At 36.3% G+C, this 19,156-nt stretch overlaps 1 protein-coding gene across 20 annotated transcripts in view; it reads left to right on the top strand.

Moving 5' to 3' along the window:
• Window positions 1-19,156, top strand: part of PARD3 (par-3 family cell polarity regulator) — an 870,612-nt gene that overhangs the window by 483,794 nt on the left and 367,662 nt on the right. For 13 of the 20 annotated variants that reach the window (XM_049885016.1, XM_049885008.1, XM_049885001.1 and 10 more), the window contains 5 exons: window positions 5,084-5,209; window positions 6,684-7,063; window positions 11,092-11,231; window positions 14,274-14,402; window positions 16,614-16,652. In XM_049885016.1, the coding sequence (XP_049740973.1) occupies window positions 5,084-5,209; window positions 6,684-7,063; window positions 11,092-11,231; window positions 14,274-14,402; window positions 16,614-16,652 (814 nt within the window). The remainder of the gene's footprint in view (window positions 1-5,083; window positions 5,210-6,683; window positions 7,064-11,091; window positions 11,232-14,273; window positions 14,403-16,613; window positions 16,653-19,156) is intronic. The other 7 variants (XM_049885003.1, XM_049885014.1, XM_049885015.1 and 4 more) reach the window with 1 other exon arrangement.

The following is a 19,156-nucleotide window of genomic DNA, read 5'->3' as shown; positions in this document are numbered from 1 at the left end:
TCCCCAAGCAGAGCTCACCCCAGCTCCTCCCTTTTTTGTCCTCTCCCTTTTTATTTTTTGCAAAGTGATTTCTTCTTCCATGGGAACATGGTTGCTTCTGATGAAGAATCCTGGCACTAGCTGTCCAGAAGGACAGCTTTTCTCTATTCAGGTACACTGACACGTCAACATGCTCTGAACTTCCATCAGCTTTAATTCCTTTCTATCATAAAAGTGTTACAGGACTACAATACCATAGGTAGTAGATTCTTTATTATTTTAGAACACTTCATTCTAGTTGCTGGTTGAACTTGTTTTTTAACTATAATATTTGAGGTACATTTAACTTGAAAGGAAACCCTGGTGACATAGTGGTTAAGTGCTACAGCTGCTAACCCAGAGGTCAGCAGTTTGAATCCGCCAGGCACTTCTTGGAAGCTCTATGGAGCAGTCCTACTCTGTCCTGTAGGGTCACTATGAGTCATAATCGACTAGATGGCAGTGGGTTTTTTGGGTTAAATTGAAAACAGGTAGTATGGAAATACCTGCTTGCATAGGCCCGCATTTTTCAGGAAGACAGAAGTGTCTGTTATTACCACTTTCCGCTGATTTCCCTTCAGAGGGTACTTTTCATTCTCAGTCTAGCTCTTACGTTATCAGTCCAATTTTCTTGCAGAGTTCTTTGATAGTTCATTCTCATTCCTCCTGTAATCATTTTCACCTAGTGGAGCAAATGAGATAATTTTGCAGATTGTACCACTTTACTTTTTGAGAAAATGATTCTAATAGTGAGGTCAAGTACTTAGAAATCAGCAGGCTACTAACTTGGCCTTAATTCAGTCTGTTCTGTTGATTCCCTGATGGCTGGCTGCGTCACGGAGGGTGAGTTCTCTCCTTTTCCCTCCCCCATCAGTTCTCTAGCCTCTGGTGGTGAGAAAAAAAGATCGTGAGGTTCTCGTGACTATCCAACGTTGGATGCTAAAGTCTCCGTTAATAAACTTCCATTATGTTTCTTGTAAATATGCTACTTTGTTTATGATTTGTAACTTTAGGTTAGCATTACCGATGGCCTGGATCCTACGTGAGGACTTATTTTAAAGACAAGCCCTTCAGTAAATGAAGCATATTGTGTATTTTTACTTTGGATTGTTAGTCTAGAATGAATACTAGAAAGGAGAAAACAAAAATAGTACATTTTCAAAATAAAATCTATTATTGAGGTGAATTATCTAGGGAAGACCCTCAGCGAGATGGATTGGCTGCAGCAATGGGCTCAAACATAGCAACAATTGTGAGGATGGCGCAGGACCGGGCAATGTTGCGTTATGTTGTAGAGACGTTATGAGTTGGAACCAACTTGATGGCGCCTCATGAGAATAACAACAGATGATTGTAAATCCATTAGCTATTCATCTGAAAAAAATATTGATGTCATTGTAAAATTAGAGATTTCTAAGTTATGCTATTTTAAACTGTCAGGTACTGAAAGGAAGTGTTATTGTGTGCCATCGCATCAATTCCAACTCATGGTGACCCTATAGGACAGAGTAGAACTGTCCAATAGAGTTTCCAAAGCCATAATCTTTACAGAAGCAGATAGCCACATCTTTCTCCTGCAGAGTTGCTAGTGGGTTTGAATTGCCGACCTTTTGGTTAGCAGCTGAGTGCTTTAACCACTGTGCCACCAGGGCTCCTTATCTGAAAGTACCTATTGGAGATAAATTTATAAACATAAACAACTTGCCAGTGCTAATTAACTGCTAAGTAATTTACATTAAACATACCGTCAGGTTGATTCCGACTCACAGTGATCCCATGTGTGTCAGTAGAACTGTGCTCCATGGGGTTTTCAGTGGCTGACTTTTTCAGAAATAGGCTGCCAAGCCTTTCTTCTGAGGTACCTCTGGGTGGAGTCAAACTTCCAGAGTTTAGGTGAGCAGCCGAACATGTTAACTGTTTGAACCACCCAGGGATTCCAGTATTTAAAATAGTCTATATAAATTTCTCTCAAAATGTTCTGTGGGCTATTTTTTAATACCCAAACTAATTTAAAGTACATAAGAAAGATAATTATTAGTCATCGTAGATTCCAGAAATGTTGAAACCATATTGAGAAATTGCTTGTGATTTCAGTGATTAAAAACTAATTAATTAACTGGAGTGACTCTTGGGTATATTTTTCCTGCAGGGACTGAATGTGTGCACTTTTAAAAAAGTGTTCTTCATCTGTATAGGCAGCTCTTAGCAGCAGGTGTGCCACCACGTGTTTGATTACGTGATGATTACCTGTAGGCGACTGAGGCATCTTTTCCTTCAGGCTTGTACTTGCCTTCTTGTGAAAGTGAAACGGTACAATGTCTTCTCCCAGTTCTAGTGTTATCAATAGCTATGATGCAATGTGTGACTTCTCAGATTAATGTCTTCCACTCAACAGAATCGTAGATATATCTTAATAACTTGTTTAATTCTTCTGATAGAACACTTTGTTCACTGACAAATAGATACAAACAGTAGAGAAGGCTAGGGAGAGCAATCATGGACATGACTGTATGGCCTATTATAGAATCTTACCCTTCCTGATACTGAGTTAATTTGCTCTTATATTTATAGTAGTGTAATTATTCTTACCTTTGAGCTGAGAGAATATTTGTATTTATTTAGTTTCTATATATGGTAGTAAATAACTACTGTCTTCTTTAGTCCCTAATAATTTAGACTCCACATTAGAGTGTATGTCCTAACCCTCAATTAGTAAAATTATAAGACACTCACGTATCATCTCCTGTTATTTTTCATGTACTTTGATATACTTGACTGTCATGAAATACACGGTCTCTTTAGTATATACAATGATTAAAACTCGATTGAAGTTAACGGTGACTCAGTGTTCACGGAAGAAGCAAGGTTATACTGCAAAATAGCAAGTATACCAGGGGAAGCAGGACCTTTGCTTATTCAATTCCATTGAGTTATATCTTTGGTATAAAATGATACTTTCAAAAAAAAGAAAACAAAGGATCCAGTTCTAAAAGCTGTCTTATTTGTATTCTATGTTGCAGTTACCTTATTAGAAATATGAGACTTGTTTGCTTCAGCGAAACTCAATCACCCATTCATTCAGTTGTCCTTTATCAAGACCTTACTACTGAGCTAAGTGCTTAAACGTGTGTTTCTGAATACTATCTTCTTTATCTGCCAGGAGTTCATAATGCAATAGTAGAGATAAGGTGTATATGTAAGTAACTATAACAGGAGAATGAGATAAATGGCCATAAAACATACAATAAGTACTGTAAGTGTTTAGAAGAGAAAGCTATCTATTTGGATATATTTCTACTAGAAAGGCTATGCAGGATACTGTGAGTTGAAATCCTGTTGGAAAACATACAGAGCCTATTGGAAATTATGTCTTCAACCTTAGTTTATGCAGTATTCTAAGTTCTAGTGTCTATGTGGGCATTTTTTTCATTTGTCTCTTTAAGTCTTAGGAATTACAAAAGAAAATGCAAGCTTAGAAGTGCCAAAAATAAGTTCACATAAAAATTTTACCATGGTCATGATACAGATTTTATGCTAACGATCAAGTAAGTCATAGCAATCAGCACTAGGCCAAGACTGGTGATATTCCTTCTGCTGTGGTCACATAATGTGATAACGTGTTTACCGTTTGTTTCGGGGTGTGTAGGGTATTCTGCCATTTAGGAGGTTAGTCTTGTCTAGCAAGTACATTAGTAATTTTTACAATTGTAATTTTGATTTGTTCCACATGGGTCTACAAATTTCATTCCAGTTTTTCTTTTAATTGAAAATTTGATGGCAGATATCAAAGATAAGCGATAGCATTGTTCTAACCATTCGCAGACTTTTTCTGATTTTTCTTAAAAAAAAAAAGTAGCATTACTTACTTTTTGAGAGACCTGACAAATTTTGCAATTCAGAATATTAGGCACTCTAAAATTCAAATGCCGAACACAGAAACTCTTCTATTTCTAAAATCTTCCCCATTATCCATCTCCAGCCTACATTGCACAAGGCTAGCCTTTCCTCGTACCTTTGCTTCCACCGAAGGATGAGAGCTGCCATCTTGGCAGAGTACCAGCTATCTTAGAACAGAAAACCACCAAAGCCATTCACAAATACACGCCCATCCTTTGTTCCACACGGTGATACCCACTGAATCATCAGACTTGCCCCTTGTGAAGCATTTTTAAGCATAGACAGCAGTGTGTAGTTTGTTTAGAAATGTAATACTGATGAGCCAGAAAATGATTTCTTATTTTTACTGAAAGCATCAATATCTACACATCATTTAGACTGTTCAGATTTGTGTCTTGGTATTATTTTAAAATGTATTAGTAGTGATTTAATGCACCTTGTTTTAGGCTGAATTTTCTAGAGAAACAAAACCAGTGAAGTGTGTATACACACACACACACAATTTCTTTCTATATAAAGAGATTTATCTCATGGAAATGGCTTTGTGGTTGTAGAGGCTGGCAAATTCCAAGTCCATGGATCAGGTGTCAGGCTGGAGGCTTCTCCTGATTCACGTGATTACAGGGGCTGAGGAACCCAAATTGGCAGGGGCTGCAGAAGCTGGAAAATCAGGTCAGATGGCAGACTGCTGACTCAAGTCCCAAGAAGCAGAGGTCAGATAATGACGAGCCGGATGCAGGATCCAAAGAGAGCTTTTCCGGAGCATTCTTATATACTAGATGCAGGCCACACCATCTCGGAAGCTCCCCTTACTTGAGCAAGGTGGTGACTTGAGTAAGGATGTGACCTGAGTAAGGGCGTGACTTTAGTAAGCACATGACTCAAGGTACACCCCACAGTAATCCTGACTCATTAACACGTGGAGGTTTAAGCTTTGCAACACAGTTATACAACACCACAAAATGGACAACAGATCACAAAATGTAGGACATGACATGATACTGGGAGACATAGCCTAGCCAGGTTGACGCATAGCATTAACCATGGCAACCTCCATATACAGCCTCCTTATAAGGAAGTCTTTGTAAATACAGCACATTAAAGCAGTGGGAGATTGTGCACCCTGGAACTATTACACGTGTAATCATTTGCATTCTTAATGTTCCAGAACCCTGGGGTTGTTAGTAAAGCGATTGGAGAAAGGTGGTAAAGCTGAACAGGAAAACCTTTTTCATGAGAACGATTGCATTGTCAGGATTAATGATGGCGACCTTCGAAACAGAAGATTTGAACAGTAAGTGTGTGTTGGCTGTACTGCTTCTCTGTCATGCTTTTGGCAGTGGGAATGCTTCAAACAAAATGCCTCTGATCTCTGTCTTTTTACTGGAAAGGAATATTTTCTGCCATTACCTAGCTTTTTAAAAATTTAATCAAACTCAAGGTAATTACTACCATTAGACTATATTTCAAAATGCCATGTGACTGATAGAGCTCTTTGTAAAATATTATGGGCTTAGTTTAGGCTTCATAATTTTGCTACTTCCTTACCATTTAGAAAAGTGATCAGTGTGCTAGTTTTTATTATACTTAAGCCACTTTTCTAACTTTGGTGCACATAGTGTTTCTCAGTATGAGTAAACAGAAAACGCTCCTTTGAACCCCCCTGTTGGGCACACATAAATTTTCTTCATCCTGGTTCACGTCCTTATTTAGCTACAAATAAATAAATGACGTTGCCCAGGTCCTGTTATAAAAGCCGGAGTGAGGAGAAACATTAAGGACTCAGGGAGACTACTGACTAGCTGGTTTTCGTGTGATAGCACTGGGACCCACTACCATTAACATTTTGAATCATTGAGGTAACACTTGACTTCTTGCAATTTTTGCATACACAGACTTGAATTATGTTGTTGTTAGGTAGGTTCCAACTGATCGCTACGTATAGGACAGAGTAGAGCTGCCCCATTAGGGTTTCCAAGGAGCGGCTGGTGGATTTGAACTGCTGACCTTTTGGTTAGCAGCCGAGTTCTTAACCATGATGCCATCAGGGCTCCTAGCTGACAGATAATGAATAGTTAGTTGCTTTGTATAGTTTCCTAAGTAAATTTTTAAAGAGAGTTATTTCTTTGAATACTCAAGTGTTCTACCTGTAAGGAAATATTTTATAATTTATGAAAGCTGTATTGAATAAGGTTGTACAGAAGTTGTATTTGCCATATTTTTACAAAAATAATGCATGCCTTCTATGTTTGTGTGCCAGCCTCCCCTGTGAAGTATTTTTGTAAGTGCTGCTATGCCAGTTTTTCTCTATGTGTTGCTATTAAAAAAAAAAAAAAAAATTAGCCTGACGTACTTACACAAATACCTCACGGCGGTACGGAGCAGTTGGCAAAAGAACGTAGAAGGCGTATGTTATTTGCGTAAAATATGGTAATTTCTATTAACTTCGAATTTATAATACCTCTGTTCAGTGATGTGCGTAAAACAGTTGTTTAATGATTTACGGCTGAGAGCACAGTATTTTATCTGCAGTTGTAGATGATTTTGCCATTTTTATTTAGAGAATGAGAAATTTACATTTGGAGAAACAGCTCTGCTTATACCAGGGCATGCAAAGTTGATTGATAAATGGGTTTTAGTATTTTGCTGTTCACTTCCAACAAAGTCTGTCAGTTCTTGTTGCTTAATTAGTATACTCAATTAAGTTCATAATATCTTCTAGTCTGTCAGTCTTAATTTGCTAACTTTCTATTCTTTCTAAAACCCAGAGCACAACATATGTTTCGCCAAGCCATGCGTACACCCATCATTTGGTTCCATGTGGTTCCTGCAGCAAATAAAGAGCAGTATGAGCAACTATCCCAAAGTGAGAAGAATAATTACTATTCCGGCCACTTCAGCCCCGACAGCCAGTACATTGATAACAGGGGTGTACATGGTGCAGGACTTCACGCAGTACCGAGAGTGCCCAGACTGAATCAGCACGAGCAGATAGACTCTTACCCACGACTACCTCATAGTGCCAACCCCACCGGGAAACCGCCGTCAGCTCTGGCTCCAGCACCACAAAATGCATTTAATACGAATGTAAGCAGTGGTTATAACACCAAAAAAATTGGGAAGAGACTTAATATCCAGCTTAAAAAAGGTATGGTTGGTCTTGTTTTATTTTTACAGAATTTATTTTAAAAGTTAACCAACTAGCCCCAAACGCCCTAATGTTTATTATGTGAAAGAACTGATATACAGATTTTTTTCCTTTAAGTTACAAAATGTGCTTTTGAAGATGTTTTAAAATTGTAATTTTTATACTTTTCTGATTCATTTTGCGGTACAGAAATTCAAATGTAATAGTTCAGAGAATAAGACTTTGAAAAAAAGTTAATGCCAGGAGGGTGGCACTTACTACTGCACTAAAATTTCTGATAATGAATGAAATTGAAACAAGACCTTTGGGGGTGTTACTGTGAAACCCAAACACATAGCGAACATTAGACTGCTTTGATTGGTCCATTTGTGCAAATACAGCCCTCAGCGAGGACTTTAGAGGACCTCCATTTCAGCCCCATCGTTTTGGGGATGACAATTGACTTTTGAGGCTTTCAGTCATTGAACCACAGAAGGCTGAGAAGCTAAGCCATTGGCTCCTTGTCTCCTACTTTCCCAAATACTCCATTGCTCCCCTTTTTTGAAGTGACATGGAAGTGGTAATGGGTTGCTAAGCCTGTATCAGGCTGTGCACCCATTCCCAGTACTTTTATTTAAGCATCCACTTTTCATAGACTGTGGTGTCATGGTCCAGGAAGCACACTTTTTCAGTTCAGCCTCCTGCACAGCTCAGAGCTGACTGCTGGGCTTAATAACAACTTTCTGATTTCCAAGTCAGTGTTTCCCCCCCAGGGGCTGAGATACCCTTTTGCTGTTCGTCATCCATCTTCAGCCAAGCATTTCGATAAACTTTTTAATCATGTCTTTCAAAATAGCGTCCTCTTAAAGATTGTTCCTTTTTTTATGAACTTAGCCAACCCCCAGTTGGATGGAAATGGGTCTAAGAGAGGCTGAGTGACTTGGTCAAGTCACACGGTCGCTGGGAGCAGATTCTTTCCATATCCTGAGGTTCACACAGTCGGCCAGGCTTTACAAAGTGGGATACTCTGAGACTGCTATTTCCTTTCTAAATCACGCTCTTTGTTGAACTTTTTGTGAACCACAAATTCTTTATTCCTGGAGACTGGATTTTCAGCTCCAAATACTTGGTTGATGTGAGCTGGAGTCGACAGCTTGCCTCCACTTTTGATAACTCCTTACAAATACAGAGGCATATCAGCGTAAATATCCTTTTAGCTCTTTCAGTTCCCAAATGAGGGAAACATTGGACCCCCTTTCCTTCTTTTCCTCTATCCAAATGACAGACATTAGTTTTTAAGCAACATCACGTCAACAACCTCAAATAGAGCTATATAACAAATAAAATTCTGCTTGGGATTTATCACCAAAGGTAACGTATTTTACTTGGCCATTGTTATAAACATGTTTGCCCTTTTATACTGATCTAGGTAAATGTGTTTTTTTTTTTTTTTTTTAGGTAAATGTGTTTAGTTAATTACCAGTTTTTCACAATTATTATGTTTAAGAAATTATGACATTAGTATGAACTTTTTAAATGAAGTGATATTTTATTTGCCATTGAAAGGCAAATAAAGAATCATTCTTCTGAATACAGGAATCAGCAGTTTTATTTTGACAGCATTTAAAAAGATATGATTACATTTTATACTGTCTAACTTAGAATGTGGTTAATCAGCATGAGAAAAATAGAAACAATGATTTCCTTTTAAACATTTTTTTGACCTTGGATTATCTAGATGATGTAAAGCCCCATGTATCTTTCTTGATTTTAATTTAATAAATGAGAATATATGACCTAAGGAGCGAAGTGCTGCCCACACTTTGAGTGGTTTATGAAATAAATTATGTTTACTATAAATGCAAACGGGGAACAATGCTGATTTTCTTTGATTAGTTCTAAATACAGATATTTTAATAATTGCAATTTTTGTGAGAATTGAACAAGGTTTCATTGTAGCTAGTAGATAATAATTTTACCAATTATCATTACATTTAACGTTTTTAGTGAAATACATTACAAACATAGGGTGTGTGGATATTAAACTTTAAATTCAGTTCAAAGTGAACTAACATGTTTTGAGTTTTAGCAGTTCTTTAAAAACAGAAATCAACTCTTAGGGACTAGAAAGGGAAGCCGTCACTATAATGATTCTTGGGCATGATTGTGGATCTGTGTCATACAGCATGACAAAAAGAATAGCCCCGATGTACTTGCCTCCATAATTATGATTTCTTAATATTTACTTCCATTTTGGCATTCTGAAATACCCTGCTCTTTTGTAGAAATTAGCTTTTTAATAAAGTCAGAGGAGAAGGTCAGTAATCTGTTTCAGTCAGTGCAAAATGTTTTGTTGGCTTTGCTAATGAAAATTGATATCTGTTTATCTTCTTTTAAAGGTCATTGCCTGAACTTTTAGCTTACAGATTTAGGGGTTATTGCTGATATTTTAATAGTATTGAGGTCCCTATAACAGTCAGCCTTTGTAGTTACTACAAATTAATATTACAAAGGGAGAACAATTTAGAATTCTTTCTTAATAAATGTTATTGCAAGTCATTAGAGTGCCATGAAAACACAGAGACATATGGAAAAGTCCCAGCAGGATAATTAGGAAAATTTCATGTAGACAATATGCCATTCGAGTCTTCAGCACAGAAGACAAGAAATTAACAGTCCAGGCCCATTGACGTGACTTCAGACTTCAAGTAGATGAATGTTTTGTTTCAACTGGGGAATATTTATAGTAGGTTTAGTTACAAGTATAAATTATTGAATGTTTTCTTCATTTCTGTTTCATGTTTCTTCTTCATTCCACATTTTCATTCATATTATTTGTCTGTATTAATTTGCTTACTTAGACTTATACTTTTACATAACATTTTTACTGAAGTGTACCATTAAGTACATTATTTTCTAGATTTTCACTTTAGCTGATCTCTTAATTCATCCCTGAATGAGCAAGTCTCTGCCCTAAGTATCATTTTTTACCAAAATGGAAACTTATATTTAAGAAGTAACTTTTTTAAAAGCTTAGGTAGAAATTAGTCATTATTTAAGGTGTTATAAAAATTCTGACTCATTAGAAACTTATCATTATCTTCACATTTTATCTTGGCGCATTTTGGCTTATTGCATTTTTATTCTAGTGACATATAACCCCTTTTCCTACACTGTGTTGAGCTTATAAGCCCACCTGTCAAGAAAGCTGCCAAAGAACCTAGAATTTAAATTGTACAAATCAGCCGAGTAATTTATAAATGCCTCATTAATTTCAGTACCTTTAAACATAATATGATGATCCTCAGAGATGGTAGCCATGAGCTGAGGTGGATTCTTCAGTGAGAAATTTGCTTTAATGTTGTCTTTTTCAGAAGTATATGGGGGAGGATTTAGGTGAACTAAGAGAGAACTTTAAGAGAGAACTAAGGGTCGCTATGGGTCGGAATCGACTCGACGGCACTGGGTTTTTTTTTTTTTTTTTTAAGAAAGAGCTATGTAAAGGTAATAGGGTTCAGTCCAGGTCAGTAAATTGCTGTGAGTAGTTACAGCCTTGGGAGTTTCCATTGTCTGTGTCCAGAAGGTTGTCCTCTCCCTGGACATTTTCTTCTCCCTTGCTTCCACCTCCTCCCCGTCAAATATGGACACCATTATTACAGAGTAAGACCTGATTTTTGAGGTACTGTGGGTTTTAATTTTTTTTCCCCATTGAGAAATATTAAGTTTATTTTTGTACCCAAGGATTAAGATCGATTAAAAAGTTTTAGCAGGCAAATTTGTATATTAACTTCCACTTTTCTTCAAGATTGTCATTTCTTCCTAGATTAATGATTTTTCCATATATGTGCCATTTGACCCTATCATAATTGTCTATTTTGAAAAATGTATTACAGTCTTAAAATATTAGAAGAAATGTAAGCCATTGTGAAAATTATACAGTGTCTTCAAGTTGAGGTAAAAAGAGAATAACAAATCCTTTAAGTTTGATGGGCCTGTAAAATTTAAGGTATCTTGTTATATTTATTCCTTTTTTTCTGTTACATATCCAGGTACAGAAGGTTTAGGATTTAGCATCACTTCCCGAGATGTAACAATAGGTGGCTCAGCTCCAATTTACGTGAAAAACATTCTTCCAAGAGGGGCTGCCATTCAAGATGGCAGACTCAAGGCAGGGGATAGACTCATAGAGGTGAGTGACTTCTCTAAATACGGCATTCCTTGATTCTTGAAAAGCTCCATTTTGAAGATTAAAATCTTTTTAATATTTTCATAAAATACAAAGTAAATTATACATTTTAGCAGAAGTATGCATTACAAAGCAGTGTATTTCTACGTTTTCCATTTGCAATATTTTATGTTACTTTGTGAGAAGCCATGTTTTCATTTAGCTGACTCATGAAATTTTCATGATTCAGAATGTTTGGTTTATGGGATCACGTTTTGTCATTATGTAAGTATAATGTCTATTAGGTTATACTTCTAGATGATTTTACATTTATGTCTGCTGATACAAAATCGTTATCTACTTTGCAATCAGAACAGAGACAAATGAGATGAATGGACACAGTGTGTCTCGTTTAGAGCAACAAGGAAATTCTGAAATGGCAGCATAGAGAATGAATTGAGACGTACGAGTCAAATGTCAGAAAAAGAAAAGTGAAATAGTTTTTCAAAATGTCCTTTCTGTACCTTCTGAGTTTCTGTTAATTGTTCTTTGAAGCTTTCTTTGAAATACGTAAACATAGATAGGTTCCGTTTATGTAAATATTTATTCAACATAAAGAGGAATAAAAAAAAGAGATTGAGAAAAATGCACTTCATTAGCCATTCTTTTCTTAATATTTTCTGTAGACTACCTAGTCTGTATTCTTATCAGTAGTTTGTGTATTTCCCAATTATGAACTGCAGTAGCTGTGTGGTGCAAACGGTTAACATGCTCAGCTGCTAACCACAAGGTGGGTTGTTCGAACCTACCCAGAGGAGCCTTGGGAAGAAAGGCCCTGCTGATCTACTTCTCAAAATCAGCCATTGAAAACTCTATGGGGCACAGTTCTATTCTGATACCAGTGGGGTTGCCATGAGTTGAAATTGACTCAGTGGCAACTGGTTTTGGTAATTATTAACGAGTACCTCCTGGCACAGTGGGTAAGTGTTCAGCTGTTAAATGAAAAGCCTGTGGTTCTAAGCCAGCAGCCGCTCCATGGAAGAAAGACATGGCAGTTGGCTTCTGTAAAGATTACAGCCTTGGAAACCCTACGGGGCAGGTCTACTCTGCCCCGTAGAGTTGTTATAAGTCAGAATCTACTCAACGGCAGCAGGTTTAGTTTGTTTTTTGGTACTCAAATATCAATCTTAAACTTTTAATAAACTTTGTCTTTACTTGTAGTTTCGTAAGTAGTGAATTGGCCTCTCCAGATCAAGCTTTCCTAAAGACGTTTTTCCGTGTCCTTATTTTGGGCACAGATTCTTAAACCTTATTCCCTTTCTGTTTTTCCCATTTTTCCATCTGTGTAGCAGCCTCAAGTGTGTCAGTAGATTTGTGCTCCATGGGGTTTTCAGTGGCTGATTTTGAGAAGTAAATCAGCGGGCCTTTCTTCCCGAGGCTCCCCTGGGTAGGTTCAAACAACCCACCTTTTGATTAGCAGCTGAGCGTGTTAACCATTTGCACCACACAGCTACTGCAGTTCATAATTGGGAAATATACAATCTGCTGATAAGAATACGTAGTCTGCAGGAAATAATAAAACGAATGGCTAATGAAGTATGTTATTTCCCGGTCTCTCTCCCTTTTCTTCCTGTTTCTGTGAAGGCACAAACATTCACATTAATGAAAGTTATCTATGTTTATGTATTTCAAAGGGAGTTTCAAAGAAGAGCTTGAGTACAAATTATATTTAGAGTTTTGCTTCCAGAAGGACCACGTGTCCTTGTAGTATAAATTGAGTAGTATTAGTTCAATTTTGCCGTTGTAGTGAGCATCTCAGCTGGGACTTGAATCCAGTGGCCTTTTCCTCTATGTCCAAAAAAAAGTGTGTCCTGTTATCTCTCTCTTCTTCCTTCCTTCATCCCTCCTTCCCTCTCCCCCTTCCTTTCTCACTTTCTCCATTCCTTCTTTCCTTTCAAAATCACTTTGTTTTTTGAGTCTCTCTCTGTTTAATCACATTAGTGCTTTACTTCAGACACATCACAAAGACTTCTATTTTTCATTTTGAAACTTCAGAAATTGGCTTTGTTTTCTATAGTTGTCAGCTTTCTCTTAAAACTGAAACTTCATTTTCACATGTTTTAAACCTAACTTTCTGGGATCGATAGTCATAGCTCTACAATATTTACAGTTCTGTGGGCAGCTTTTCCTCAGTATATGGATATTTGTAATCATACATTTTAGAAAGTATCAAATACCTAATATTTTTTTTTAGTTGCCTAGAAAATTCTTGCTTTCTCTGAACCTGTTGTTAACATCTTTCCTTTGTTTTTTAGTAGCAGGGCAGGGCTTCTAACGCAAATTTTAACCGCAGGAAGATTTTAATATTGTAATTTAAGTCATGTACTTAACTGCCTTAAACAATTATTTTTTGTCTGAAGAGAATAATACAGAATTTTTTTTTAAAGAAATGTACACACTCTGTTGTAGTGCTCTCTGATAATGTTATATTTCCTGTGAGATGAAAGCAATGAGTTTCCCTAGGAATTGGATATTATAAATCTTTTTTCCCTAGTAGAATTTCCTTATAACCTAAAAAAAAAAAAATTTGAGGTGAAGTATTGCTGCCTCCCCAAAAACATTGTCATTATTTCCTAGTGATTCTTCTTTAATATTAATAAAAATTTTCTTCACAATTTTCAGTAAAATTTGATTGAAAGTTAAAATATTTTTGACCCTATGAAGTCAGTGACTTTTTATTTTGGTGTAAAAATATCTATCCTATACAAGACCATTAAAATATTTCAGCTCAAAGCCAGTAAGTTTTATGTTAACTTGACGTTTTAAATGCCCTGGTGGTTTGTACCCTTTAGTTTATTGATGAATACTAAAATATTTACTAGTTACTATCTTACATCCGGATAGCTGGTCTGAGTTTCTTTTTCCATCACAAAAGCCCAGTGATTTTCAAATTATTGCAGAATTTATCATCAAATAAGTTATGTTCCACAGCAGACATGGCCAGTCCTAGAATGGGGATCTTTTGTTTGCACAGAATTGCAGCTGAAAACTTTTTATTTGTTTTAGGTAAATGGAGTCGATTTAGCAGGCAAATCCCAAGAGGAAGTTGTTTCCCTGTTGAGAAGCACCAAGATGGAAGGGACTGTGAGCCTTCTGGTCTTTCGCCAGGAAGACGCCTTCCACCCAAGGGAACTGGTGTGTAGATTTAGAGCAGCTGAAAGATTTCTTATGCACATGAGCCAGAGATCTGGTTTAGCTACCTTTAGCAAATGTTTATTGAGACGTTTTCCAAACTTTTCATATTTTATGTCTCCTTCAGCTTTAACCTAATACAAGCATTCTTTTCTCTCGTACTCTTTCAGTTTTAGAAATAGACATCTACAGTCATGAGTATAGGGATGTTTAAAGATCAGATTGTAGGGATATTGTCTTGACGGCAAATGTTTATTACTGAAAGCTTTCAGATGGACTGATTGAACACAGAGAAGTCAGTGATTTCATAACTGTCACTCCAAAGGCTGTGGTTGAAAGCTTGCCATCCCCTCCAGTCCGTGTGACACGTTTTTCGTAGTACACGTAGGTAAGCCAGATAAAGATGTTTGCTTGTTATTGTATGAAAAGGAGCATTTAAAAAAAAACGATGATGATTTAAAATAAGAAGACCCTGAGTGCAGATAAGCCCCATGACTGTTAATTCCCGATATACATCACATTATCTGAAGTGAAATCAAAAGGCATTTGTCTGCAGACTGTCTGCTGCACTTTTAATAAATGCGTAAATATGTCTAGCTGTTAGACGGAACATTTACATGGTATTGGTGTGAGTGAAAAATGTATTTTAAAGGTACATAGTTCTGAGTATTTTTCTGTAAAAATGCTAGGTTTTATTTACATGTAAATATTGCCTACTTAGAGGATTACCTTTATCTTTTGTTGTGGTGAGAAAGAGTTTTACTTCAAATACATGTGCTATTTTAACTATTTCGAAACAGATTCTAATTGGGTCATTTTAGAATATTTGACATCTCTTTCAGCTAGCTTTTGTCTAAACAACAATTAATCTTTAGTGGCTAGCAAATTCCCAAATTTGTTGTATAGCCTAATCCCCATAGGCTATAACTTCAAGTATGGATATGTCATGGTTGATAACATTTTTCCTTTATTACAGACAGGATAAATTTCAGTCCTCTGACTATCCCATCCCTCGGTCACACACAACTTAGTGCAATTTTGTGGAAATCCTAGCTTGCGATAGGGTTGAAAAGTGAACACTTGTTTTAAGTAGGTTTTGAATAAACTATAGAAATGTCTTTATTTATATCTGAAAATGTTTAATGAGTTCTTCCTCAATTTAAATTCTTTCCCATTTTTCTCCTACTGTTATCCAATTTTGTGCTTAAATGCCATCTGATCCTAAATCTGGAGATGCCTCTATTAAATTGTAAATGAGCACTTTCAAAAAGAAAAATAAGCTTTAGAAGTGACTTGATAGGCTGTAGTTCTTCCTCACTTTACCCGAGGCTGGGCAATAACCAGCACTAGATTGCCAAAGCTTGAACCACCGCTCTCAAGCAGCCTCTCCCAGGGCTGGTGCCACCATGCAGCCAGCTTGGGGTTATTCACGTTCTGCTCGTCCAGTTTCGATCTTCTTGGCTTCTGTTTTTCCCTTCTGCCGCTTACTTTTTGTTTGTTTGTTTGCTTGTTATTTAATCTATTGCTTGTGAGCTTTTCACTGAAGAGTGAGCTAGTAGGCCATCAGACTGTTGTGCACCTTGCAGCTTCCTTTCAAGATTTAAAAGAATAAAAACCTGAAGACCGAAGTTAGAGAGGGCGTTTAAGAAACTGATCTCTGAATCAAATGGACAGATCTTTCCCTTCCTCTGTTTGGGGTGTCTGTGTTTAAATTCTATGTTTAAGACTAAATACTTTTATTAATATGTGCCTATTTAATAAATCAACCTTTAAGTATCTATATAATTAAAGCAACTTTCTATTATTTGAAAAAAATCATATTCCTTATGTAATTTTTTAAAAGTATAATGCATGTGGTTCAGACAGTGATTCAGGCTACCTAGCTATCTGGTCTAGCTACCAAATCATTATATACATTATAATTTAAATTTAGTCAGGAGAATAAAAAAACAGTATTACAAACAGTGCCATGAATAGGAAAAGCAGTTTGATAAGATTTGTTTCCCTCCAAAGTAACTTTTACTTGTTCATTGAAAATTTACAACTAGAAAAAAATCTTAAAACACACACACACAAAAACAATCTAATGACGCTTTATATATTTTGTGGATTTTTGAGAACCAGCAAAATTTCTTTTAAATAAAGCTTTGTGTCCCTGTGTGTTGAAGATGGCTTTGGTCAGTCTGTATTTATGTTTTTCTTCAATTCTTCTAGAATGCAGAGCCAAGCCAGATGCAGATTCCAAAAGAAACGGTAAGAGCTTTGTCTTTTGCAGGGTGTAGAGATGTTGGAAAGATTACATGGAACTAACTTCTTATACTAATCAGTCATGAAGTTACATGTTCTCTCTTTTCCTGGCACCTGATAGGTAACGTATAGGCTCATTCAGTTCCAGAGAGGTCTTATTTTAAGGTGACTTACTGTTACTACCCCAACTACAGAACATTTTCTGATTATTTTTGGCTGGGCAGGCATAAAAGAGAGAGAGAATAATTTCCTATTCACTCCTGTATTGAGAGGGACCCAAAATTGGCAAGTTTAATAGTTTGACAGATTTATAAAGAACTTCATAAAGTTGTGAAATGCTATCCTATAAGTGGCTACAGAGTGGGCGAAAATAAAAAAGACAACTTGGCTCAGGTATGGAAAAAATCAGGGAGTGCTAAAAGAATACAATAAAAATGTGTCATAAACAAGAAGAATAAAATGAGATGTCAGTAATTAGGCTAAACGTATCAGTTATCATAATAACTGTAAAGGGTGTAATTTATCTTAATAAAAGTCAAGTACTCCCAGATCACATTAAAAAGCAAAACTAGTTTTGTCCTATTTAGAAGACAAATCCTAATACAGACAATAAGAGAACACGTTGATTCTAGCAGGCAATGCTAGCACAGTGAAAGTAAGAATTGCCGTATCAGTATCTGAAAGTTCTCTAGTGTGGATGCACTGCGTCAGGAAAAAAGAGGGTGCTTTATATCGACACATAATATAATCTGTTAGCAGTTCTAATACTCAGAATCTTTTATATACCAAACAGCGTCGTTCCCAGATATGTTTATGATATGATAGGCTGAAAAGTGAACACTTTTGTTTTAAGTAGGTTTTTATGAAACCTTAGTTGTAAGCAGACAATTTAACAAAACCGTATCTACAGTGGGTAATATTAATGCACGTCATTCCCAAAATTGTATTAAGTAGCCCCAAAAAATATGAGTATAAAAGATTTGAATAGCATAGTGAACAGATTTGATTTTCTCTACATATTCTTACACACAACTTTGTACTTAATAAACTAAAAACCATGTTATTTTCAAATATTACATAATTACAAAAATAGTCAACAAACAAGGCCTCAGAGGAAAATCAGTACACAGCCACGAGAATTTTACACATTAATAAATGTGGATTGTAGAAAATTCATCGTCTTAATTTTTTGTATATAAAATATGTTAGTGATAGCTAATTGAAATCCACGATGGGGTGTGTGTGTGTTTTAGGGGCATGGTAGGTTAGGAGCTAAGGGGAAACTGGACAAATTGACTCTAAAGGATAAAGTGGAGGCACAAGAGTCAGTTACGCTATTTTAAAGATAATGATGGTAAAGTATACCATAAAACTATGATAATTAAATCAGCATGGTATTGTTACAGGATTAGACAAACAGATCATTTAAACAGATTGGAGATTACAGAAACAGGCATGGTGTATATATGTATGTGCATTTTTTTTTTTTTTATGTGTGAGCGTGTGGTATGTGTAGGTGTGTTAAACGTGGCATTTCAAATTAGTGGTAAAGTATGGCTTATTTAGTATTTAGAACAAAAAATTAGATTGCTCTTCCTCACCATATACCAAAATAAAACCTAGTTGATTATGAGTTTAAACATAAAAATAGACTAAAAAGTCTAAGAGAAAAAAATACTAAAATTTCTCTATGAATTTTGGACCACGAATGCTTGTCCAACCACGATGAACCCTAAGAGAATAGATTGACAGATTTGCTTATGTAAATATTCAAACTTTTCTATAGCAGTACCCATACTGTGAACTAGTGGCAAGATCAATGCTAAGTGGGTAAGTATTTGTAGGCTGATCCCTGGGTGAAGGGCCACTTCCTTTTGTGGTTTGGACTCTCAATATCATGGAAGTTTTTGGAAAACAGAGTGACTTCGCACATAAACTACATCTGTTAAAACATAAAAAAATCTGAGATAGAAAATGGTGATATAAGCAGTAAAGATAGGCATGTTCTTTCAAAACATTTAGTTCTATTGAGGAAACTGAGGATAAACCATCAACCTTACAATTATTGAGGGGAAGACGCAGCACTGCCTGAAATTTGGTATTCTATTGCAAGGTGCATACGGATCCACTCCTCACCCCCAAGCTACGTGCTCATACTAGCCTGCCAGGTGAATGCCAGTTCAGTCACATTAACAAGAGCCATGATGTACACATGTGTGCATGTTTTACTTCTGATTACAAATGAAAACTTTCTGATGAGAGTTTTCCAAACAAAGTCAAAAGCAGAGTTTTGTTTTTAAGATATCTTTCTTGTAGTTTTTTTTTAATGTTCTACACCATCTGGGACTTGGTTTGTACTTTTTCTATACAATACCATTTTTGATTGTTAAAGACATCATGTTAAACATTATGATTAAAGAAAATTCATTTTGGGGCCTCTGCCTCTCTACCTTTTCTGTGGCACGTGTCGGGTTCAGGTGTTTTAAATATTGCCAGTTCTTGGTACTCAA

This window comes from Elephas maximus, chromosome 4 (genome assembly GCF_024166365.1).
Source record: "Elephas maximus indicus isolate mEleMax1 chromosome 4, mEleMax1 primary haplotype, whole genome shotgun sequence".
Taxonomy (NCBI): domain Eukaryota; kingdom Metazoa; phylum Chordata; class Mammalia; order Proboscidea; family Elephantidae; genus Elephas; species Elephas maximus.
Note: the sequence above shows the minus strand (reverse complement) of the source record. Positions and strands in the feature narration are given on the sequence as shown.